Source organism: Delphinapterus leucas, chromosome 4, assembly GCF_059928025.1.
Source record: "Delphinapterus leucas isolate spDelLeu-1000000601 "Yukka" chromosome 4, BTC_Dleu_Yukka2, whole genome shotgun sequence".
Lineage (NCBI taxonomy): Eukaryota > Metazoa > Chordata > Mammalia > Artiodactyla > Monodontidae > Delphinapterus > Delphinapterus leucas.
In genome coordinates, this window is record NC_143132.1 from 2,001,070 (window position 1) to 2,025,343 (window position 24,274).

A 24,274-nucleotide genomic window follows, 5' to 3' on the forward strand; every position below is an offset into this window, starting at 1 on the left:
CTGTAGGACATAGGAAAGTATGTGAGAAAGACGAGCAGGACACATGGTTATAACCACGCGCTGCACCTGTGCCATTTGTACACGTAGCCGATGCCATCACGGCTGCCATGTGCCTTGATGGTTAAAATCACCCACCCTGATTAGAGCCACAGGAAACACCCCAAACCTTTGCAAAGTGTAGATATCCACTCGGTCAGCCAAGTAGGACAGGCTGAACAGAGGGCACGGAGGCCAAGGCCAGGTCCACTCGTGAAGCATGCAACCTTTGGTCCTCCTTAACCCAGATGGACTTGCTTGCAGAAGGCGGGGTCCCAGTTTGCCCCGGGCTCTGGTGAGGACAGGACCATTGGAGCATTGACAGAGCCGGCTTCAAATCACGTGTGATGAATCCCAAAGGGGCCTTTCCAGGTTAACCAGAAAACTCCCCAAAGGCACCCAGACTCAGACAGGCACATAGATTCTGCTTGTCCTGGGCGTTACACTGTGACCTGGGGAAGCTTGGGACCACTGCTGGTGCCAACAGTGGTTTGTGGAAGAAAGGTGGGGCTACAAATGGACTTTCTGAAGGGTGTTTTTTTTTTTTTTTTTTTTTTTTTTTTTGTGGTACGCGGGCCTCTCACTGCTGTGGCCTCTCCTGCTGCGGAGCACAGGCTCCGGACGCGCAGGCTCAGCGGCCATGGCTCACGGGCCCAGCCGCTCCGCGGCATGTGGGATCTTCCCGGACCGGGGCACAAACCCTTGTCCCCTGCATCGGCAGGCGGACTCTCAACCACTGCGCCACCAGGGAAGCCCTGAAGGGTGTTTTAAAAGTATCTTGAAATAGAATAGAAGTTGTGATGGTTAATTTTATGTGTTGACTTGGCTGGGCCACGGTGCCCAGACATTTGTTCAAACATTATCCTGGAGGTTTCTGTGAAGGGCTTTTTGGATTACATCGATACTTAAATCAGTGGGCTTTGAGTAAAGCAGTTTACCCTCCACAGTGCGGGTGGGTGCTGTGGTCTGAACTCATCGGTTGATCCTAACATAAGCTAAGCTCCAAGGTGATCGTATTAGGAGGTTGGGCCTTAGAGTTGACTCCAAACTGGGATTAGTGCCCTTACAGAAGAGGCCCCAGCGAGCTCCCTCACCCCTGCCCACGTGTGGACACACGAGAAGCGTGTGACCGTGCAAGGGGCCCTCACCCGACCCTGCCAGTACCTGACCTGCCACTTCCAGCCTCCAGAACTTCGAGCAGGACGTTTCTGTTGTTTATAAGCTGCCTAGTGTGTGGAATTTCATTATAGTGGCCGCGTCGGACTGAGACAGTCCCAAGCCATCAAAGGCCTAATCTCCCCTGAGCGAGAAGGAATTCTCTCCGAGCACAACTCTTCCCAGGCCTCCAGCTGGCCAGCTCACCCTGTAGGTTTTGGGTTTATCAGGCCTCCATAATTACATGAGCCAATTCCTTGAATAAACTGTCTCTCTTCCTGTCTCTCTCTCTCTCCCTCTCTCACACACACACACTCACACACACACACACACACACACACACACACACACACACGGAGAGCCCTGGCCGATAGAAACATCTTCATCTTCATGAAGACCTTCTCTCCAGGCTAGCAGGGGGACAATACTGGGCTGTGATGTCACGGGTCTCCTGTCCAAGGGCTAAAGGTCTGTAATGAAACCAAGGCCACGGCAGCCCCAGAAAACACGGAGGGCCAGTGGGGACAGGAGCATCTGAGCACAGATGAGACCCTCCAGGGAGGCCAAGCCCTGGGACCAAACCGACCACAGAGACAGGCACTCGTGTCGGCGGTTGACGGGACAGGGCTGGGAACGGCTGCTTCCACCCAAGGCAGCCGGCGCCGAGGGGCCCGGTCTGCCGGCGTCAGCTCTATGCCAGCCTGCTCCCAGGCGGGGCCCAGAGCCCCTCAAAGGAGCTTTATAACACCTTGAGATTCTGCCTCTAAGTATTTAATCCCACCCACAGAGGCCCCTTGTGACCCCCTGTGGTCATCTGAATAATGACCCCAGAAAGATGTTCCTGTCCTAAATCCCAGAACCTGTGAATGTCACCTTATAGGCAAAAGAGGGCTTGGCTGCTGTGATGAGATGGAAACGGGGAGACTGTGCTGGATCACGTGTGACCCCCAAGGCCCTCGCCAGGGGTGGCAGACGAGACCTGACCCCATATAGAGAAGGCCATTGCCGTGGGGGCAGAGACGCAGCTGCAAGGCAGCGGGCGCCTGGGGCACCCGGGGCGGAAGAGTCGGGAAGGACCCTCACCTCCAGCCCCCCGGAGAAGCGCTGGTTCAGGCATCCCGCCTCCAGAACTTGAGACGGTGCATTTCTGTTGTTCTGAGCCCCGAGTTTGAGGCAATGGGGTCTTGCTTCTGTGTCTGCACCCAGAGCCTTGGACCTTCAGCACAGCAGCAACTCCGGCTTGGTTCCCAGGCTGGCCTAGATAGCCTTCCGGGTGGGCTTCTCTCTCTGGCACCCCCAACACACACCCCCGCCCCGCTGCCTGAGAAACAGTCACGGGTGAGGGCAAGAGAGGAAAACCTAAGCTCACCCGCAGGAAGTCTCCCGAGGGCCGTCCTCTGTGCTCATTCGTCTTGAAATCCTCTGTCTATAAGCCACGTGCCAGTATCGGTGCGGACGCCTTACGTGTGCTCACACAGGAACCACGAACCTACTTAGCTGCGTTACGAGGAAGACGTTGTAGCTACCGCCGCTTCGCAAATGCGGAAACACAGCACAGAGGGGTTACCGGTCTGAGGGGCTGGTCTTCTGCCCACTCCCGGGGTGTCCCTCCCCCGCCCCCGCCCCGTCCTGCTCGGACGTCCCCTTCCAGCCCCGCTGCACTCCCTACCGCTTGCCTGCCCGCTCAGCAGGCAGCGCGCTCCTTGGGCCTAGGGTGCCCACTCTTGGGTGGGCCTGGCAGCAGCACTTGGTCCTCCGGGGTCCGGGGAGGAGGGCTGCCCCGGAAGCCAAGCCTACCTCGTCCCCACAGCAGCCGGCCGCTCCGTGGCGTTCGCCCCCCGGAAGCCCACCGCGCTCCCTGCCCCGCTGCCCTGGGGCTGTGCCCCCGCTGCACTGTAGGGCTGCGGCCCGGGACGCCGACTGGGCACCTTTCCTTCCCCGCTCCACGTGAGCCGACACTGCGAGGGAGGCTTTAACCGAGGGGGCCTCTCCGTCCCCCAGGACCCGAGGTTGCGTGTGGGGTCCACCCCTTCCACTCCCCAGCACTGCGGGTAGGGTGGGGGGGGGTCTTGGTGGGGGCGGGACTGGACCCAGGAAGGCGGGAGGTGTCGGACCCAGCCGGTCCCTTGTCCCTTTCTCCTCACCCGCGGGTGATGCTGGGTCGGCCCTCCCCAAACGCGGTCCTCCTCTGCCAGCTGCTGCCAACCCCGCGGGAGGGGATCTAAGGCCACCGATATCGTGCCCCCTCCGGCCCTGCTGGGCCTGATACAGTGACCACCCCACCACCAAGTGTCCCCGCTGCATCTGTTCTAGATGCGGCATTGGTTTTCTGGCTCTGGGGATGGGCAGCGTCCTGAGACCCCATCTCTGATCTGATTTATACCCACGCCCGGTTCTCCTGGCCAGATCTTACTTTTCCTCCTGGCCCCCATCTTTCAACCCCTTCCTGATGGCCCCCACCCAAGTTCAGGCTGTCTGTGCCCTCACTGGACACTTGAATGGGAGTCCTGGCCGGGACCCCTGTCCCTTCTCCTCCCCCTGCCCCCAAAGGGAGGATAGACCCTGCTTGGCCTCTGTAAATCCCCCGCCCCAACCTGCAGCCTGACCTGGGAGGGGTGAAGACCCTGCACTTTAGGACCGCAGGCCCACCTCCCTCCCTGGCCACCTGCAGCCCCCATCCCCCTCCTCGGCAGCATCCCCATCTCCCAGCCCAGCTCTTTTGCTTCTTGTCTTTTTTTTTTTTTTTTTGCGGTACGCGGGCCTCTCAGTGTTGTGGCCTCTCCCACCATGGAGCACAGGCTCCAGACGCACAGGCTCAGCGGCCATGGCTCACGGGCTCAGCCGCTCCGCGGCATGTGGGATCTTCCCGGACTGGGGCACGAACCCGCATCCCCTGCATCGGCAGGCGGACTCTCAACCACTGCGCCACCAGGGAAGCCCTGCTTCCTTGTCTTGTTTGCTCTTGTCGCCACAGGAATGTTAACTTCCACCAGGCAGAGATTCTCTTATTTTAAGCTTTTCTCTTTAGCACTCACATAGGCCGCATGTGGTAGGTGGGCACTAAATCTTTGTTATAAGAATGACAGCATGCAGGTGGCTGGGGCCAGGGGAGCCCCGTGGGCTCTGCCCTCACTTTACACCCTGCCTGTCCTGCGCCCCAAAGGCTGGCCTCAGCATCCCCACCAGCCTGGGCCGCAGGACACACCCCTCGCGCCTCCACCCAACAGGAGCCTCCAGACCTGAGGCGGGGTGCCTGGGGGCCCAGGCCCTTCCGGGGGCTGGACGGCCTCTTGCCTCATGGCTCCACCCACTCGCCTGGCCGGCACCCACCTGGCCGGTGCGGGAGGAGGACGCAGCTGGGCCTGCAGAGAGGAGGCCTTGTGGACTGGGTGGGCTGGGCAAGAAGGAAACGGGGCGTTTGCCCCCAGCTCCGGGGCTCCGCGCCGCCTTTCCCAGACCGGAAAAAAATATATAAACTCTTTTTTGAGTGAGAAGTCCCACACGCTTGGAGGAGCAAAGACGAACTGGTTTCCACGCGGTGGGCTTTTCAGAGCCTTTAATAGGCAAATATGCTGCGGCAGGTGGCCCAGGACTGACAAAGGACGCGGCAGCAAGGCTGGCTCGGGGGAGACTAGGGCTGGACTGGAAGGTGGAGCCCGCCGGCCTGCCTTCCCTCCCTCCTTCCTGCCACTCATTCATTCGTCCCTGAACGGTCCTGGAGCTCTGACTTCACCAAGCGCTGGAGGTCCTGGCTGCGTCCCCAGAGCGGGAGGGAGGGCGGGAGCCTGACTCTCAGCCCGCCGCGCCCCGCCGGCTCTCAGGTCGCTGGGGCGGGGGACAAGCGCAGGCGGAGCCGGGGCGCTTGGGGGTGCGGACGTTCTGCGCGACTCTGGGGCAGCGCTGAGCCTCCCACGGCCCCTCCAGCTGGGCAAGCCCTCCAGCAGCGCGCTCGGCCGCCCTCCTCCACCGGACCTTCCCTGCCGCTGACTTGCCGGGGTACCTACTGCGCTCAGGCTCAAGGCCCGGTGGACCTGGCGCCCCATCCTGCAACCCGCGGGGCCCGACTTACGCCCTCTCCTGGGAAGGGCTGAAGTTTCGGGAGTCACTGTCCAAGCTTCCGTTCCCTCGCGCCTGCCCGTGGCCAAGGCCGTGGGAGGGACCGGGCCGGGGGTGGGACCAGGGGCGGGGCCGGATCGGGAGGGCGCTGAGCCGCCGACCAGCTCAGCGCCCAGAGCCTCCTAGGCGCGGCGGGAGCGCAGCGAGTGCTGGCCGCTCCGAGGGCTCCCGCGGCCCGAGGTCGCTCGTGCTCGTGCTCGGAGCTCTCCCGCGGCCCGACGGCTTCCGCGGCCCGAGGTCTCTAGTGCTCCGAGATCTCCCGCCGTCCGAGTTCCCCCGTGGCCCGGGGTCTCCGCCCCCACCATGCGGCCGAGGAGGTGAGCGTGTGCGCGGACGCGCCCTCTGGGCGCGGGGAACCGAGCCTGGCGGCGCAGCGGGGGCCTCGGGCTCCGGGAGCGGGGCGGCACCGCGCGGGGCCGCGGGAGGCGTGGTTACCTGCCGGCGTTGCCCTCCCGGCGGCGCGGGACCATGGCAGTACGCGGGTGTACCCGGGGCGGGGTCCCTGCCGAGGGAGGGAAAGAGGAAAAGCTGGGAGAGAAGACATAGCGACCCACTCTCACTTCCCCCCTCCCCTGCCCGCCCCCGGCGGTGGCCCAGAGGAAAGAAGGGTGTGACTTTGCTGTGCCAAGGTCGCTCTTATTTACCTCGAATGCCGTCTGGTGCCCACCAACTGGTGACGTGCCCCCCGCACGCCTGGGTTTTTCCCCTCCTACATCAGCAAAGGCAAACTGGGGAAGGTGCCGGCCAGCTGGTCACTCCTGGTCTCTTGCCAGCTGAGGGGGAGGCAACAGCTTTCTGCCAAAATGCCCCCTTCAGGGCAGTCTTAGCATCGGCAGCCTGTGTTTCCCTTGAGCTGGTGAGGTACCCCATCCCCAGGTGCCCCACACGCACAGCCCAGAAACCCACCCACCCCAGGGTCCCACCACCCAGTCTCCCCAGTTGGAAATACAGGGAAAGACTATTCCCTCAAGAACGGAAAATAAAAATACTGCCATGTCACAGCCACCAGCCACCCACACCCCTGAGCAGGGGGCCTCGTCTGTGCTTTCTCCTATCTGACCCAACGAGGAGTGGGCTGGGGCACGGGCAGAGTGGTGACAGGTGAGGCAGGGGCCACTGCTGAGGCGTGCAGGGTACAGAGGCTCCCAGGCTGAACGTGCCAGGAGCCTGGGAGTCATGAGAGGGATCTGCCGGCCCCCAGGGCTGAGCTGTCCACCAGCTCCGGTGGAGCCACCAGATCTGGTTTCAGATTGATCACGTTCCTTCAGAAGGTTGTCCTGGGGCTCACCCGACCCTGGCGGGGGGAGGGGCATCTTACATCTTCTCTGTCTCTCAAACTTCAAATACCCCGAAAGTGGTTTTCTATCCGATTTTATACAATTTCTTAGACTCCATCCGTGCAAAGCCAGGCCACCAGGGGGCTGATGGTTCCTCTCGATACCCTTTATCACACCCTCATAACTGCTTTGAGGGGCGTTTTATTAACGTGGGAGCTGGTCCCTTGCAGGGGCTGCCCGCCCCTTGGGGCTTGCCTACTGGGCAGGGAGGAGTTGGTGCTGTGTCCGCTTCTTGAATCCCTGGCTGCCCCGGGTGGCCTGGGCTGATGGCCTGGCTGCGGGTGTATTCCCACTGGGATGGTGGGTGTGACCGGCTCCTGACCCCACTGGGGAGGGGCGGGACTCACCCTTTTCTGGTTGTTTTTTCCCAGCCCTGGACTACTGCTGCTGCTACTGTGTGGCCTGCGAGCTGGTAAGTGCAGACGGTGCTCTTGCTGGAGCCTTCCAAGCCCTTCAGTTCTGAGCAGTGAGGACCGCGGGGTACAGGTGTCAGTGGGGTCCTCCCCACAGCCCTGCTTGCTTTTCCAGGGGCCCTTGTGAGAAAGCGGGGCCCCCAAGCCCAGGGTGATGTGTGGCATTGAGAGCCGTGAAGCGGGGGGCTTGGCCAGGCCCCGTGGTTCTCCTTTGTGTTGTGTTTGGGATGGGCAGAGTGTAGTTCCCCCCAAGTGTTTCAGAACCTCCGCTTTCCAGAGGAGCTGGGAGCTGGGCTTCCTGTTTCCCGTGACCCCTTTGCTCCCCAAAGCCACCAGCTTCCAGAAGAGTGCAGAACGGGGATATGGCACCACAGCGGAGACTGAGGCCTTGCCTGGCCTTCCAGCCCACAGGGCGGCGGGTCAGGGCACACGGCCACTTTCCCTGCTGGCATCTGAGCGGTTGTAACAGACCACAAAACCTCGCCGGGCCTTCTCTGATGGAGTTGCAAACGCTACTATAATGATGTTGTTGAGAAGCTGATGTTTTCTTTTCAAATGTCTGAGTTTTTTTAAAAACATCTTTTTATTCTGAATTCATTGTAAACTCCCAAGAAGTAGTAGAAACAGGGAGGAGTCCTGGCTGGCTCCCGGCATGATGACTGGAAACCGACCCTGGTGATACATCAGAGCAGCTTACCGCCAGTGTCCGAATTTTTAAACTATTGTTGCTTTCCTATGTGCATCTTATTACTAATACATTCCTTTCCTACTGAAATGAGTCAGAATTGGGGTTTGAGTCTTGCAACCCAGAAGCTCCCCCGTCCCTCCAAAGGGTGAGTTCAAAGTTACGAGTCAAGCGCGGAAGATGAATTCTGTTCTTTTTGGATGCTTGCAGAGATTCAAGAAGAAGAGATCAGAGCGATGGTGGGCAGTGATGTCTTGCTCAGCTGCATTTACCCTGAAGGAAACACCTTCGATTTAAATGACCTTTATGTTTACTGGCAAATCAATGTGCCGGGCAAACGGAACACCAGCTCTGTGGTGACTTACTACCTCTCGGGAAACAGCTCTGCCGGCCACGGTAACAACCACTACAAAGACCGGGCCCGGCTGTCCCTGGACAGCATGAAGCAGGGCGACTTCTCTCTGCACCTGCACAATGTCACTCCCCAGGACGAGCAGAAGTTCAACTGCCTGGTGTTTCGGAAATCCTTAGAATTAGAAAAGATTTTGGAAGTCACGGTCACGCTAAACGTGGCAGGTAAGACGGCGGAGCTGACGAGTTGATTCCAGCCCAGCCTTACGGCCCGGAAGAAGTGTCAGTAAGACCTGTTTTCTGCGGCTCATTCACCCGTGTCTTCCCTTAAAGGAAATCCAGATCCCTCTAGCGGGCTTCTGTTTAAACCAGGTGTGCGGCTTAGGTGGTGGAAATATCGTTCGGCTCCTAAAAAAGTTTTCCAGTAGCCGAGGTGCCTCCCTCCTCACAGGAGCTCCTAAGCTTGCTGTCCTTGCCTCGAAACCCTCCAATTCAACCCAAACTAGATGTTTTCATGAAAAATGGAGGGAGTGGTATAAGGCACTAAATGAGATCAGAGTTTAGGAAGAAAATAAAAGCCCCTCCACCAAGTTGCTCGGGGCACCGTTCAGTGGAGAGACGGGTGAATTGTCAGCTGACTGTGTCACTAGACTCAAAGGAGGCCAACCTCCTTGGGGTGGGACGTGGGTGCCGGTCACTGCCCGCCCGGCTCATAGCGCCCCTATTGGTGGGTTGGGGGGTGTGACTCTGGTAGAACAGGGCCTGTGCTGCTGCCCAGACCACAGCCTTGGTCCCGGCCCTGCTCCGGCGTCAGGGGCACGACGGCTGCCTCCCCGCTACCCTGGCCCTTGGCACTGTGTCCCCCACCCTTCTCTGACCTTCGGAACCTGGCACCCCTCAGCCCGTTTCCCTCCCCTGCAGCAAACTACAGCATGCCAGTGGTCAGCGGCCCATCCCAGGATGAGGAGTTGGTCTTCACATGCACGTCCACGGATGGCTACCCGCGGCCCAACGTGTACTGGATCAACAAGACGGACAACAGCCTGCTGGACGACGCCCTGCAGAACAGCACCGTGTCCCTAAACGCGAGGGGCCTGTACAACGTGGTCAGCGTCCTGCGGATCAGGCGGAGCCCCACCATCGACGTGGGCTGCTGCATCGAGAATGTGCTTCTTCACCAGAACCTGACCAGCGGCCAGACAGGTAAGGTCCCGGGATCTGCACACTGACCCCAATCCAAGGCTGGGGGCCAGGGGTGACTTGGGGGATCCTCTCAGGTGGAAGCCCCTATGAGGTGACTCGGCAGTGGCTTCAGAGGTGGTGACAGGGAGAGGAGGTGACAGACATCACCGTGCGACGGAGGGCAGGGGCCGGCCAGGTGCTCGGGGCGCTTAATCCTCATGCACCTGGGGGGGGGGGGGCGTCAGTTTTGGTGACCCATTTCGCGGATGAGGGACTGAGGCTCCGAAAGGTCATGTAACACTTCAGAAGCTGCAGGCTGAGGCGGCGGCAGCATCAGGATTGAAGCCCCTCCTGCACAGCCACCACCCCAGCTCTTCGGACGTGTGCCCCCTGGGAAACCAGAACCGCTCTTCCACCAGGGGGTCCGGCTGGGCCCCGTGGAAGGGCGCAGGCGGGTGACTCCTTTGTAGAAGCCACAGGCTCTCTCAGCCTGTGTGTCCCTGTCAGCAGTGTTGAGACGCCAGGGAAGGAGGGGCAGGAGAGCTGGAGGATGGGGGTGTCGGGGGCCTGCCTACCACCAAGAAGCCGCCCAGCTGCCGGGAGCCCCCGTGCCCGGGCACTCGCCTTCCTGGAATGCAGGCGCAGCCCTGGGACTCAGCGGTCACGGTCTTCTGGCTGCACCAGAGGCCTCCGCTGGCCTCTGCGTCCCAGCAGGGCAGCCGGGTGCAGGGGAAGGGGAATGGGAGGGTCTCCTGGGGCCGTAGTCTCGGCCCAGCTGCTCTGGGGGACAACTGGGAAGCCTGTCAACCCCCATCACCCCGCCCTGTGCCCAGACCCTTTGAATCAGCACCTCTGGGCTGTCCAGGCAACAGGACATGTTGAAAAGCTTCCAGATGGTTCTAAGGTGCGTGGGAGGCCTAGCCACTGTCTGGCTCATGGCTCCTTCGGGTTTCGGCAAACACGGGACACTTGTAACAAGCTGCCCAGGGAGGGGCACAATGGTTGGACACTGGGACAGGAGGATTGGCCCCCTCGTGCACTGCCAGTGGGACGGGAAATGGTGCAGCCGCCGTGAAGAGCAATCTGCTAGTTCCTTAAAACTTAGCCTGTGGGGCTTCCCTGGTGGTGCAGTGGTTGAGAGTCTGCCTGCCGATCAGGGTACATGGGTTCGTGCCCCGGTCCGGGAGGATCCCACATGTTGCGGAGCGGCTGGGCCCGTGAGCCATGGCCACTGAGCCTGCATGTCCGTAGCCTAAAAAAAAAAAAAAAAAACTTAGCCTGTGACGCAGCAATTCCGCCCCTAGGTGTGCGCCCCAGAGCGCTGGAAACGAGCATCAAACAAATACTTGTACATAAATGTTCACAGCAGCTCATTCACAATAGCCCAAAGGTGGGAGCAACCCCAGTGTCCACGGATGGACGAAGGGATGCGTCCATCCACACAGTGGAGCATTACTCAGCCACGAAAAGGAGTGAGGCACTGACCATGCTGCAATGTGGATGAACCGTGCAGGTGATGCTCAGTGAGAGAAGCCAGACACAGAAGGCCACATAGTGTATGATTCCATTTGTATGAAACGGCCCGTATAGGTAAATCCAAACAGACAGAAAGTAGGTTAGAGTTTGCCAGGGGCTGGGAGAGAGGATGGGAAGTGACCACTGATGGGAAGGGGGTTTCCGTTTGTGGTGGTGGAAAGTTCTGGAATTAGATCATGGTTTTGGCTGCGTGACCTTGTGAATGTACTAAATGCCGCTGAATTGTTCGTTTTAAAATGGTTAATTTTATGTTGTGTGAATTTCACCATCATTTTTTTTAAAGCCAGCAATTAAGCTAGAAAGAATTAATTAAATCAAGTTTAGTTTAAAAAGCCAGGAAGGGCTTCCCTGGTGGCGCAGTGGTTGAGAGTCCGCCTGCCGATGCAGGGGACGCGGGTTCGTGCCCCGGTCCGAGAAGATCCCACGTGCCACGGAGCGGCTGGGCCCATGAGCCATGGCCGCTGAGCCTGCGCGTCCGGAGCCTGTGCTCCGCAGCAGGAGAGGCCACAACAGTGAGAGGCCCGCGTACCGCAAAAAAAAAAAAAAAGCCAGGAAGACTGTGCTTCCCACCATGCCCATTCCCAGGTGTGGACCTTTAGGAAGGGCTGGGATTACAGGTCACACGGGTAGGGTGAGGAGGAATGACAGCCCAGGAAGAGATGAAGGTTCACCTGGAGGGGGAAACCCTCCTCTCCGTCAGCTTTATAGCTTAAAAATCACAAAACACCTCTGGGAAAGTTTGGTGGATCAATACTTCCCTTAGCGCTCTCTCCTTCAGGATGAAGAAACCCCCTTTTCCTCCTGACCCTGTAAGTCCTGGGTTACTTTCCTTTCCTGCAGAAATGTCCACAGGAACCAAGGACAGCATCACAGAGGACCCAGTGGACGACACCCAAGATGCGGCGAACCAGCCGGTTCTCAGCATCCTTGCTGTGCTAGTCGTGGCCGTGGCCGTGGCCGTGGCCACGGGCTGGCTGTGCAGGCGGAGATGTCCCTACAGAAGCTACGCAGGTATCGGAGAAGCCCGCGCTGCAGACAGCGCACACTTACTTTGTTGGGGTGAGGGCTGGCCTTTCCTAGGATGTTTCCAAGCCCTGCGTGGTGCCGCTCTCACGGGAAGCATGCTTTAATCGTGCTCACACACGTGAGGATAGCAGCCCCAGTGCCCCTGGTGTGACCTCCTCCTCCGAGATCCTGACACAGCTGCGCCCCAGAAGGGAAGTCCGGTCTCTGGGTCTGGGGGGGACGGCGGACTCCGAGTGTGGACGTGGTGTGTCTCTGGAAGCCGAGTTGCCTTCAGTCCCTCAAGGCCGTCTGTCCAGTTCTGGCCAAGCTCGAAGACAGATCCAGAAAGTCTGGGTTTTGACTGTAAAACGAAGAAGCGGAACTCACAGTGGGGAGCAGAAGAGCCTAGAATGTGGACCCTGGGACCACCCAGGTGTCACAAGAGGGCCTGAGGGCTGGGGCCTTGGGGGAACCCCTCGGGGGGGGCCAGCACAGTCTCCCCAGGTCAGCCTGGTTGTGGAGGTCAGCGGGCATCCCCAAAGGTCTTATTAACCAGGTCGGGCTCCTCCTGGACTCCTGGGAGGGTGTGGAAAGGGAGCACGGCTGGATTGCGGAGCCCACGCACAGTGGGAGCTCTGCCTGACGGGAGGGGTTTCTACATGCCGCCTGGAGCTTCCACTTGGTTGCCAATGCCATCTGCCCAGATATACTGCCCACGGCCCCACTGCCGACCCAGCCAGGCCGCTGAAGGCCCTTGAGCATCTTGAAGCGTTTCCCACCCTGACCTCTTACAAAGTCTCGTCCTGGAAATGAGGGCGACCTGAGGAGCCCTCACCCGAGCAGGAGGCTGGAGGAGCGTGGAGTGGGGCTCTGCTGAGTGCGGGGCCCCTGGGGTCTTCAGAGAGGCCCCCTCACAGCCCGCCCTGAGTGTTTCTGGTTTGTCCCAACAGGCGCCCAGGCTGCGAGGCCGGAGCTGGAGCTCACGGGTCAGTTTGCCAGGAGGGAAGGAGACCCGTGGAGGAAGCGTGGGTCCACGGGCGAGCTGGGCGCTCCACTCTCTCTGTGCCCGCCTTTCAGCGCGGGTGCTACTCGATGACCAGGAAATAGGCGTTTCCAGTTTCAGAGACGGTGAAATCCCAAGCGAAGGCCTGTCCCCCTGGCCTTCCTTGGCGTGTAAGCCCGTCCTCTCGCTGACACTGTGCTATGGGATTTTCCAAATGTACAGCTACACGTACATGTCAGCAGAGAGCCTGGGACCACAGCCCCGCTGCCCCTCCCCAGCTGCCCGGCTCATCCGCCTGTTCTCCCTCCGTCTCAGCCCCACCCCTCGGGGGCGGGGGCTCTCCAGCGAGTCCAGACCCTTTGTGCGGGCACCTCACTGTCCCAGAGCAAAGGTCAGAGTGATTCCCGCCCCAGTTTGGGAAAGTAGCCACACGCAGGGCCTTCAGTTTCGGTTTCCTACTGGCAGGTGCCTCGGGCTGCCAGGCCTTTGTGGTCAGGCCAGCGGGCTCCACGCCTGAGGCCAACGACCATACCTCTGAGCCCCGTTTCTCCACCTGTGAGAAGGGTCGTCAGGGGAGGGTAGGCCCGAGGTGAGCACGACCCACACGGCAGTGCCCGCCCACCTGTTCACACAGGTGATTCCGGGGCACGCGGCTGCCTGGTGCTGCAGCAGATTCCCTCCCAAGGCCACTTTCAGACGATGCAGGACACAGCTTGCTAAAGAATCCGGGCCTGCTGACCCGAGAGTCCGATGCGGCGCCCGTCTGCAGGCGTTTTCAACCCTGTTTTCACCGTCCTGGTTCCTGAGAAGATGAGTCTCTGCTTCCAGAGAGAATGAGCCAGCTCTGTGCTCACGCCCCTCTCCTCTTTCCTTCCAAGAGCACGTGTGATGAGAGCTCCCCCAGGACGTGCCACCAGCGGGGACGTCGGGTGGCAGCTTGAGAATTGACCCGGGCAGGCTGGGCAGAGGACACCATCTGCGCCCGTATTGGGGGCTGCACGGGCACTGGGCCACCTGGCCTTGTGGGGACATGCGGGCGCCCCCTGGAAGGGCCACGCTGACCCCAGGGAGCACGTGGCGGGCACTGACCTGATCCTGGCAGCCCTTTCAAAAGGTCGGCAACTCCTCGGGGATACATGTGCCCCCAAGTAGGTGGGCTGCCCACCTTCGCTGCCAAACACAGAACAAGAAAAGGGTTGTGACGGCTCCTTTCCACCACCAGCCCCCGAGAGCCTGCAGCGCTTCTCAGCATCCTGGACCGGACGGGCTTCTGAGGCCACTCTCTTCCGGGATGACCTGTGCTAAGCCGTGTTCGCTCCAGGAGCAGGGGCCACGTGCTGGCTCTGCTGGTCAGTCTCCTGCCCCACCTCCGCCCTGAGGACCCGGCGTCTGTGCAGACGTGTCCTGAAGCACTGAGCGGGCGGCACCAGAAAAACCCCTGGAACTCATGTCCCTCCAGAACGCTCCCTGGGAGGAAAACCCGACCTCATTTGTTTTGGTCAAAAGCTAGGTTTCCCTCCTCAAAAACACAATGAAAAAACAAAAACAGTGAAATTTTGGGAGAAGGTCTGTGCTGGGCGGTGCAGCTGGGCATGGTGGCCCAGGGTTCCGCTGCAGGGGACAGGCAGGCAGGGCTGGGACACACGTCTCCAGAAGACACCAGCATGGACAGGTGACTGTCACAGTCCTTCAAACTGGGGCCGTGAGTGGACGGTGGGCGGCCTTCCGGCCGCATGGCCGCCTTTCTTCAAACGCAGAAGCAATTCCCTCGAATCTTGCTGGGCAGCCCCTGCCAGCCCCGCACTGTCACCCAGGGCCCCTCGCGGACCTCCCCTGGGGACCTGCACAGTCGTGACGGAGACTTCACCTCACGTGCCGGGTTCCTCGGAGCCCGCTGGGCCCCCTGGGTGACTGGAGTGGGGCAGTGGCCAAGTCCACGGAGGCGGCAGCCCGACGCCCTGACCCTGCCCAGGCGGTTTCCATGTTGATTCCTGCATTACATCTAGCAGTTCACTGTTTCCAGAAGGTTCTGCAAAGGTGGCTGCCAGGTAACCCTGGTGGGCACGCCCCCAGGAAACGGGTCTGTTGCCCCTGCCCCTGTGGTCATTCAGCACCGACGGGCACGTGAGGCCTGCGCTCCCCAGATCCAGACTTACAGCAAACTCAACAAGGCCGGCTGAGCGCAGAACCTCAGCCAACAGTGTTCCAAGAAACTGTGCGTGTGTATGTCTGTTTTTGTACCAAAGAGCCCTCACATGGCTTTTAAATAGGTGTGGTGAGGGGTCCACACAGACTTTAGCATGAAAGCATTAGAAGACAAGTGTGGTTCCTCAAAGAATGACAGAAGGTGACTCATGGCACCACGAGCAAGAAGCCTGAGGGGCCCTTGAGTGCAGCAGGTGGGGTGCGTCAGGTGGTCGCAGGCCTGTCCCCAGTGACTGTGATGTGACACCAGGACAGGTGCACCTAGGGCCCTCTCCGCCGTCCTGCCCGGGGTCCAGCCTGCAGACCCTGAGAGGCCCCTGGAGCTGGTCAGGGCGGCGTTCTCCGCCCGGCAGGACAGGGCAGCCGCAGGGAGACTGAGTGTGCTTCCAGCTTTCCTGTCAGAAGGGATTTCCTTCTTGGGGAAGCGGCTAGGCCGGCCTCCCGCTCAGGCCCCGTGACGCGGCCGCCCGGGTCTCTCCCTGCATGTGCTTGCGGGCTCTGCCTGGGCCCTGGGCTCTAGGCTCCGGACCCTGAGTCATCATCTCCCCGCTGGGCCCCAACGGACCCTCGCCGCTCCCTCCGGCCTCCGGGGCCACGGTCTGCTCTGCCCAGCTCGCACGGGTCACCCTTGGCCTGTCCACCCTGGGGGCCGCGGCTTGCACCTCACGCTGTGTCGTGGACAGTGTGCAAGTGCCACATTTTGACGTTTCTGGAAGCCTGGTTTTGGAGAATACAGGCAGTCGGCGTGGCTGTGTCTGGCAGCTTTGGTCAGTGTGCGCGCGGGCATAGTGCACTCAGTCCGTCCTGATTGCCGTCGGGGACCCTGCCCCTGCCCCGTCTGTCCTCACCTGGGTGGCCCCGTCCCCCAGGGGACGTTGGTTAGCGTGGAGGCATTTTGGTTGTCACTCTTGGGGGTTCCTACTGGCTTCTAACGGGTGGTGAGCGGGACACTGCTTGACGTCCCACCATGGATGGGGACCCAGAGGTCAGTGACCCGAGGGTGAGGATCCCGTGTCACCTTCCTGGGGAGGGCAGGGCAGCGAGCCGCTGTCCCGGTCCCCCTCGCACGGGGCACAGGAGAGGCGACTCATGGTTCAGGGTCAGGCCCAGGGAACGTTCCAGGTCAGGGGCCGGCCGGGAGCAAGAGTCTGAGGTGCTGGCACTGCCGTGGGGGCAGAGGCCACCTGGCCGTCCCAGCAGCCGGAGTCCTGGTCTCTGGGGCCCCGTGGCCCCTGCCCCCAGCGCCCTGCTCACAGTAGCTGCGCAGTGAACACCCATCAGGGAGGCGGAGCCAGGCCGGCAGATGGAGGCTTGTCTCAAGGGCAGGGGACAGAGGGAAGTAGCAGCTGCGTGACGAGAGCGCCTCGCCCTCCCGCCAGGTGAGAAGGCCGGAGCCAGCTTCTGCCTGCAGCTCGGCCCCGCCCCGTGACCGCAGCCCTCACCCTGGGGAGGGCAGCCGAGGCTTTGGAGAACCTCAGGAGAAGGCCACCCTGCACTGCCACTGCCCGGCGCGGCCCCAGTGCTGTGACGCTGGCCGCTGGTCAGCGGCGGGGCCCGCCGGCGGCTCCGGGCAGTGCCGGTGCCGGACAGGCACATCCTGTGTGCATCTCCCTCCAGGCCCGACTTTTCAGAAACAGGACGCTTCCACCGAGAAGGCAGCTTACGTGATCTGGGGTGATTCTGTCCTTGGTGACGGACGCCCCGCCCCGCAGCCCAAAGATCATCTGGGGCTGAAGGGGGCAGTCGTGCCCCCCTAGGGTGGCCTTCCTGGCCCACAGCCATCCTGCCTGCCCCAACGTGTCCTCCAGCCCTGACGCAGCCCCGCCCCCTGGATCCCCAGCTTCCCGGTGCCCCTTCCAGACTCTGGAGTCCCAAGAGGAGAGCCTCTGTAGTTACTAGTAAACATGGCACGGTTTCCTTGAATCTGTGTTGGTCCTGCCGTCATCAGGGAGAAGCAAGAGGCTGGGGTATTCAGTGTCAGGAATTCAGAGGCTCGTCCCAGTGACCAGAGGTGCGGCCCACCCTGAGCTCTGGGGAGGGGCTTCTGGGACACCCCTGTCGGGAGGGTACAGTGCACATTTTCTGGGGCGGGGAGGGATGGGCCCCGCATGACCGACATTGACAAGCTGCAAGGCCCAGGAGCTGCACAGGCCCCTGGTCAGCCAGCCTGTGTCAGGGCCAGACGCAGGGCCACACCAGGATCCAAGGCTCCGAAGACCCCAATCTGGGTGTTGGGGGAGTGACCAAGAAGTATGCAGGCCAGGAACTGACCGGGATCCTCCCGCCCTCCCCCGCTGCCCTCCCTCCTCCCCTCGCTGGCCCTTCTCTACCCCCTTACACTGTCCTGTGGCCTGAGCCCGGCCCTCCCCGCCCCCCGGCCCCGGAACCAGAGAGTGACTCATCGCTCATCCCTGCTCTGTGGGCCTCCTGACCCCAAGGTCGCAGGTGCCCGAGGCTGCTGGGAGGGGGCCGACCAGGCGTGGGGTGGGGGGGCGGCACCTGTCACACCAGAGTGGGGTTTCCTGGGCCGGGACCGGGAAGGGGGGAGGGGTAGTCCCCCACAAAAGCACGGACTGTGCTCTGAGAGGCAGCTGGAGGGGGGACTCAGGAAGCTGCTGGCCTGGAGGAAGGAGAGTTTCTCAGAATACACAGCTGTGCACCTGTGATTCAAAATGTCCCAAATGCACTGCCCCATGGGCTCTCAGCAGATCCAGGGCCGGTCCACCTCACCTGAACCCAGAAAAGGACACTGTGATTTGGCTAAAACGCAGCCTGGGAGGGCTGCTGGGCCCAGAGCCAGGGACCCCAACAGGCAGGGCCTCTGTGCAGGGTCTGCCTGCCATGGGGGGTGGTGGTGGGACTCACCCAGGCTGTGAGGCTGTGTGCTCCTGGGAGGGGCTGGGCGGCTTAAACAACAGAACCCCACTCCTCCGTCTGGAGGGCCAGAGTCCAAGATGAAGTTGTCGGCAGGGCTGCTTCCCTGACCTTTCCGTGTCTCGTCCAGCTTCTGGTGGCTGTAGGTGGCCCCTGGTGCAGCCCACAGCCCTCAGTCTCTGGCGCTCTGCTTGCCTTACAAGGACGCCAGTCACTGCACTGAGGGCCACCCGACCCAGGGTGACCCCATCTTCACTAGTGACATTGGCAGAGACCCTGTTTCCAAGTGAGGTTCCGGGACGTGAGTTTGGGGGACCCTGTGCAACTCACTACAGCTCCCAAGAGGAGGAGAGAGAAGGATGGAGAGATGGGGAAGGGACACGAGGAGGGTTAGGAAACGGCAGAGATGGTGGGCGGGGGGGCGAGAGGGAGGGTGGGGACCTGGGCACCAGCCTGCAGCCGGGCTGAGGTCCAGACCCAAAGGCGTGGCCCAGCGACCGCCGCTCCTTTGTCCTGTGTGACAGCCGCGCATGGTTACGGCCCTCTTCATGCCTCCACTGCAAGGGGTGCCCACCACGAGCTGGGCCCAGTGGGCGAACCCCAGCCCTCACTCCCGAGCGGGTCGGGTCCTGCCCCTGCCCCTGCAGGAGCATCCTCGTGGGGCATCACATCGGGGACCACGATTCCCTTTGCACGGGCACTGGCCCTGGCACCCCAGGTCGTCCTCACCGTGATCCCCACTCCTGGCCAGTCTCCTGCAGTCGGCACGGAGCCCACAAGGGTGGCTAAGGAGGCTGGCACAGCCTAGGGAGGGGCAGGCCTGCACCTTGCTCTGGGCCTTCCCTGGGACCTGTGCCCCCGGCCCGCTGGGTCGGAGCCTTTCAGGTGGGTGGGCAGCCCCCCAGGACGTGCACTTGGACGTGGCCCCGCTGCAAAGGATGCTGGGAAACGGAGTCTTTGATCTCAGGAGGCTGCAGGGACCAGGCTGAGGCTGGAGGAAGCTGAGGGTGAGAACAAGCAGGGCGGGGGGTCCTTCGAAAGACAAGTGGCTGACCTTGGAGGAGTGACAGGGGAGATGCAGCCGTGGCCACGGTGGCTGACGAGGGACCGTGAGAGTGACGGGGCTCAGGCTCAGGAGGACCTCGGTCCAGCAAATCCTCTTTAACCCCAAATGCCAGGCACTGTGTCCTCAGTGGCTCCAGCCCCTCCCACCTCAGCCAGGGCCAGGGTCGCTGCAGACGCCCTGCCCTACAAAGCCTGGTGCCTGTGGAGGCCAGCCTCTACCCCAACCCAGACAGAAATGTCACCATCGGGATTCCACCCCAGACTCCAAAATCAAGAAGCTTCGGAGCCACTCTTTAGTTTTTTAGGGGAAAAAGTTACTTAAAAAACAAAAACCAAACCACTTCCTAAAAAACAGGGGTGGGGTATGAATTGCAGAGCCTGGACTCCAACCAAGTTTTCACTTAATTGTGAGTGAAGCACTGCACGGGAGGAGGGGGCAGCACGGCCAGCATCCCAGGGAGCAGACCCCGCCGTGCAGAGCACACTCGGGTCAGGTGTGTCCGGACCTGGAAGACACAGCAATTCCTGCCCTGAGAGTGGTGCTGTCTGCGGGAGGTACCCCCGGCCTCAGCAACAGCTTGAGGGCCGCTCCTGTGGGGACTGGGTCAGGCAGCGTGACATACAAGATGGGGGGTGGCTGTAGCCAGAGCATAGGAAGGCACGGGTCCCTGACGTCTCAGCCCGCCCGGGAGCCTCGCACCTGAGTTGCCAGGGACTTTCCACCTCTGCCCCCAACCGCTGGACATGTCAGGTCTGTGTGCACAGAAGCGTGTAGCACCTGAGACATCTTCCGTTTATACCCACGTCTGCGATCGTAACCTTGGAACCTTCTACTTTTGTTAACTGATTGGGGTCTCTGATCATCTTCCAATCAAACCTCCAAATCTGAAAAAGAAACTCACTTCCTGGGTGTCTAAGCAGACCCCTTCGGGAAGGAAAAGCGTTCACGTCACTGTGTGGATTTAGTGTGTCCTTTCTGGGGGGCCAGGTGGGAATGGGTAGGTGAAGGGGGAAGGGGGAAGAGCTGGCCAGGGTCAGGGGATGTTGATGGGAGAACCTGCACTTTGTGCTTTGGAGGGCCTCAAAATCTCCCCAACTTGGGAGGGGTTATTTATAAACCATTACTTAACGATGGGATAAACCCGGGAATCCCTCACCCTCTATAATAAAATAAAGCGTCAATCAGAAAGTAGTGGTAACAGGGCTTCCCTGGTGGCGCAGTGGTTGAGAGTCCACCTGCCAATGCAGGGGACGCGGGTTCGTGCCCTGGTCTGGGAGGATCCCACGTGCCGTGGAGCAAATAAGCCCGTGTGCCACAACTACTGAGCCTGTGCTCTAGAGCCCGCGAGCCACAACTACTGAGCCTGCGTGTCACAACTACTGAGGCCCGCCTGCCTAGAGCCTGTGCTCCACAATAAGAGAGGCCACCACGATGAGAAGCCCACGCACCACAACCAAGAGTGACCTCCGCTGGCCGCAACTAGAGAAAGCCCACGCGCAGCAGCGAAGACCCAGCACAGCCAAAAATAAATAAATACATACATTAAAAAAAAAAAAAGTAGTGGTAACGTATTGTGACAAAGGGCACTGAAAAAGCTGTAAATTACAAGGTTCCAGGTCTGGGAAAGGCTACTGGCTGTAGATGAGAGGCCCACAGTTCGGGGTGGGCATCCCACGGCCAGAGGGAAACCTCATACTCAGAGGGAGACCCTGCATCAGGAGAGCCACAGCCAGAGGGGGACCTGCCATGTACTGAAGAAGGAATGACCCGGCATTCTTTTTCACTGGGAAGAGTCACGACACAGAATCAGACTTAATGACTTTGACTTTATCAAGACGTTCCTGGAAGGACTTTGTGGAGGAGACTGCTGGCTGGCGTCCTGGCCCTGGTGGTGGATTTGGTGCCATCCTTCTCGGGGGCAGTGGCCCTGTCCATGGGGCGAGTGGGTGCCATGTGGGCATCTGCTCCAGGTGGTGTCTGGGCTTCGGGGTTGACGGATGGGGGGTCACGGGAGCGGGTCCGCACCTGGCTGTAACCATTGTGCACACCTGCCTGGGCCCGAGGCGTCCCTGACAATCGCCGGCCCGCAGGCTGGGAGAATCGCAATAGAGCTCAGCCCAGGTAGAGGCAAAGCAACAGACTCGGTTGAAATTACTTCCCAAACTTCCTGTCTGCCTTTAGCACCTAAAAAAGGAAGTGACACTTCGTAGTCAAGAAGCCAAGTCAGAAAGGACCCTCTTACGTGTGCAGCGCTCCCAAAGCTAGCTGGCACTCCTTCCAGAACCGGGAGAACAGCGGGCAGCCCCTGGTTCCCAGAAGGTGTGAGGGCGGCTCTGCGGCCACAGCGAGGGGCCTGGGTCTGGGATGGACCAGCCGGGCCCCTCCACTGGGGGCAGTGCTGCACTCTGACCACCCGCCCACCCAGGGCTCTGTGAGGACCAATGAGAAAGGGCTTGTGATGCTCAGGAAAGCGACAGGATGCTGTTACGATGTTAGTTAAGTCTGCGTTTACAGTTATATGGTCCTCCTCCTCCAGGGAGACGGGGTAGGGGGGCTGCAGTCTATGGGGGGGCAGCACGTCAGATACTGGGGGGATGGGGAGAGCGGGAGACTGTCTGCCCCAGTGTCCAGCTGTCCTCAGGCTGGGCTGTGACAACTCCACCCTGGGGGAGGGACCACCAGGCCCAGCCACCAAGGCAGACCCTCTGGTCAGAGCTGGGACAGCCTTTCTGCCAGGTGGGCTCAACTCCACACATGCAGCTCAGCGCTGCCCAAATCCTGTGCCCAGATCTGCCAGGTCCAGCTCTAAGCCGTCTGGCTCCCCCTTGGCCTTGCTCCAGGGGCTTCCCAGGCTGCAAGGTGTCGATGAGAAGGTGGGCCATGAGGTTGGGGGAAGGGCGGCTCGTCCCTCCCAGACCTCCGTTGGAGTCCTTCAGAGGAAGTGGGTCTGGCCCAAGGACAGTCCGTCAGGATGTGCAGCCTGGTTGCTCCAGGGTGCATCCCTCAGGCCACAGGGTCCCTGGAGCCCTGGGCATGTCAGCAGGTGCAGATCACCGATTACCTGCAGATGTGCATCCCTAGGCAAGTAGGTCAGGGAGCAAAATGCAGGCATGAAGCAGACACGGAGATTAAGGTGTAGATGGGAAACCATGGTGGATGGAAAGGCGTGATTAGATACATACACAAACTAGTTTTAAGTTGTATCAAATTCCAAAACGCCTGCAACTTTTTTCTGAAACAATTCCAGACTACTCGGACTCCACTAGACTCTCGGGCTGACCTGGTTTCACCCCGTAAAGAAGAGATCAGGCTCCTTTGTTCAGCCAAGAACACCTAGGGGGGACCTCGGACCACAGGACCATGCCTGGCTCTTCCCTCCCCTTTGGGTTCAGCCAGTGGGAGTGGGGGCAGGAGAGCAGAAGGAAGGGCATCTCCCCCAGCTCCCCCGCAAGGGGTCAGGCTGTGCCCTGGTCCAGGCCTCCATCAGGATGGCGGCCACTCTGCAGGTGCTCGCCCAGAGGGCAGAGCCCGTCACGCTCTGTCACCTGTGTGCATGACCCCAGCCTGTGTCTTCCTAAAGCCACACCGTGACTAGCGAGCATTTGCATGGCACGGGAGTCACAGCTTCCTAATAACATTGTCAGGCAAGTGGGACACGCGTGATTGCTGCTTCCCGGGGGGAGGCCGAGCGCGACCCACCGCCCGTCACAGTGCTGGAGGCGGACTCTTCCGATGCCACAGTCTAGCCTCTTCCTGCTGTGCCCAGACGCCCCTGCTGCACCATCTGGGCTGCTGGGTGTCCCCCAGAGGGTCAGATTTCGGGTACACACCCCAGGTCCCATTAAGGCTGCCTGGGAGCTTTCAGCAAAGTTGCAAACCAGGCCAATTACAGCGGAAGGCCTGGGCTGGGCCGCAGGCTAAGAATCGCTGCTGCTGCTGCCCCAGGAAACCCGGCTCCCGGGATTGGGCAACGCAGCTAACCATGGCTCCCGCCTCCTAATTTTACAGAAAGAAGACAAGGCCCAGGGGGCTTGCGAGCAAGCCAGTGACTGAGCTGGCCCGAGAACAGGGCCACCCCCGGCCAAGACAAGCAAGACACCCGGGGTGCAAAAGGTCCTAGGTGGGCTCACCCACGGACCCGAGGCTGCGCACTTGAACCTGCGTGCGCCTTCCTTCTGCAGCTGGGCTCTCTGGGCACCCAGACCGCAGGCGGTGGGAAACAGCCTTAAACATTCAGTTAGTTTGCAGCCGGTTGTCACAGGGCTGGTAGCTTGCAAATAACTGCAGGGAGAAGCCAGGCCCACACATGCGGGCTGGGGTAGCGCAGGCTCCCGGGTCTCTGATGCCTGCTCTTAGCGCAGGACCCTCCCCCAAATTATTCATCTGGGTCCTTGCATTTCCTGTCCTATCGTCCTACCCGGTGAAGTGCTGTTCCGTCTCCCAAAATCCCCAGTACAAACTGGCCGAGGGCACTTTCCCTAAATAACACCCCTCTGCACAGGGCCCGTCATTTATTTGCCAAATCCAGGAGCAGATTGTCGGCGTCCTTTCTTTTTCAAAGACTGCTGAGCGCCTGCAGACCTCCGCTCACAGCCTCTCCCCTGGGAAGTCCCCAGAGATGGCATTCTTTGCTCAAGAAACGGTCCTCAGCTCCTGGACATCACTTCTGTGGTTTGATTTGCAGCAGCTCCTTTCGATTAAGGGAATTTCCATCCGTTGGTTAAAAACACTTTTTTAACGGCCTCTATTTTTAACACTGAGGTTTCTCAGCCTAGGCCCCCTGTTTGTCTGGTGAGGTTCACGCTCCCAGAGATTTTTCTTCTCGTGCAGCTGGTCCCCTGCAGCACTCTGGGTGCCGGGCAGGCGCCAGTTCTGTTCATTTACTCATCCATCCAGGGTCACTCATTCAGCACCACCCCGACCCCCAGGAAGGGACGTGCTCACGGAGAGCCGTGTGAGGGGCAGGAACCGTTCCAGGCATCAGGTCATAGGTGAGCCGCACAGAAGTCAGGTAAACATGACGACACAGAGGGATCAGAGCTCTAGAGGGAATAAAAGAGGAGACGGGGGTGAGGGGCTGTGTCTTAGAGTTCTACAGGGGTTTCTTTTGTTTAAAATTGTATTTATTTATTTATTTTTATTTTTGGCTGTGTTGGGTCTTCATTGCTGCGCACGGGCTTTCTCTAGTTGCGGCTGGTGGGAGGAGGGAGCTCTGAGGATTTCCCAGGCTGGTCAGGAGCTTGGGGAACATTCTTCCAGGACCTGCTTCCAGGCGATGACTCATCACGTGTTCTGACACAGCTGACACCC

General features: G+C 60.4%; 1 protein-coding gene across 2 annotated transcripts; it reads left to right on the forward strand.

The window, feature by feature from the left end:
• The first annotated feature begins 66 nt into the window (after nucleotides 1-66).
• On the forward strand, nucleotides 67-15,772 carry ICOSLG (inducible T cell costimulator ligand). 2 transcript variants are annotated; one of them, XM_089910120.1, is made up of 7 exons: nucleotides 67-5,624; nucleotides 7,016-7,056; nucleotides 7,953-8,318; nucleotides 9,015-9,296; nucleotides 11,652-11,822; nucleotides 12,767-12,802; nucleotides 13,454-15,772. In XM_089910120.1, exons 1-7 carry the CDS (start codon nucleotides 5,611-5,613, stop codon nucleotides 13,537-13,539), a joined length of 996 nt encoding a protein of 331 aa, XP_089766246.1. In that variant the 5' UTR covers nucleotides 67-5,610; the 3' UTR covers nucleotides 13,540-15,772. The 2 variants fall into 2 exon arrangements, with proteins under 2 accessions (XP_089766246.1, XP_022452375.2); XM_022596667.3 differs by having other exon boundaries at nucleotides 12,767-15,772.
• Nucleotides 15,773-24,274: the final 8,502 nt, after the last annotated feature.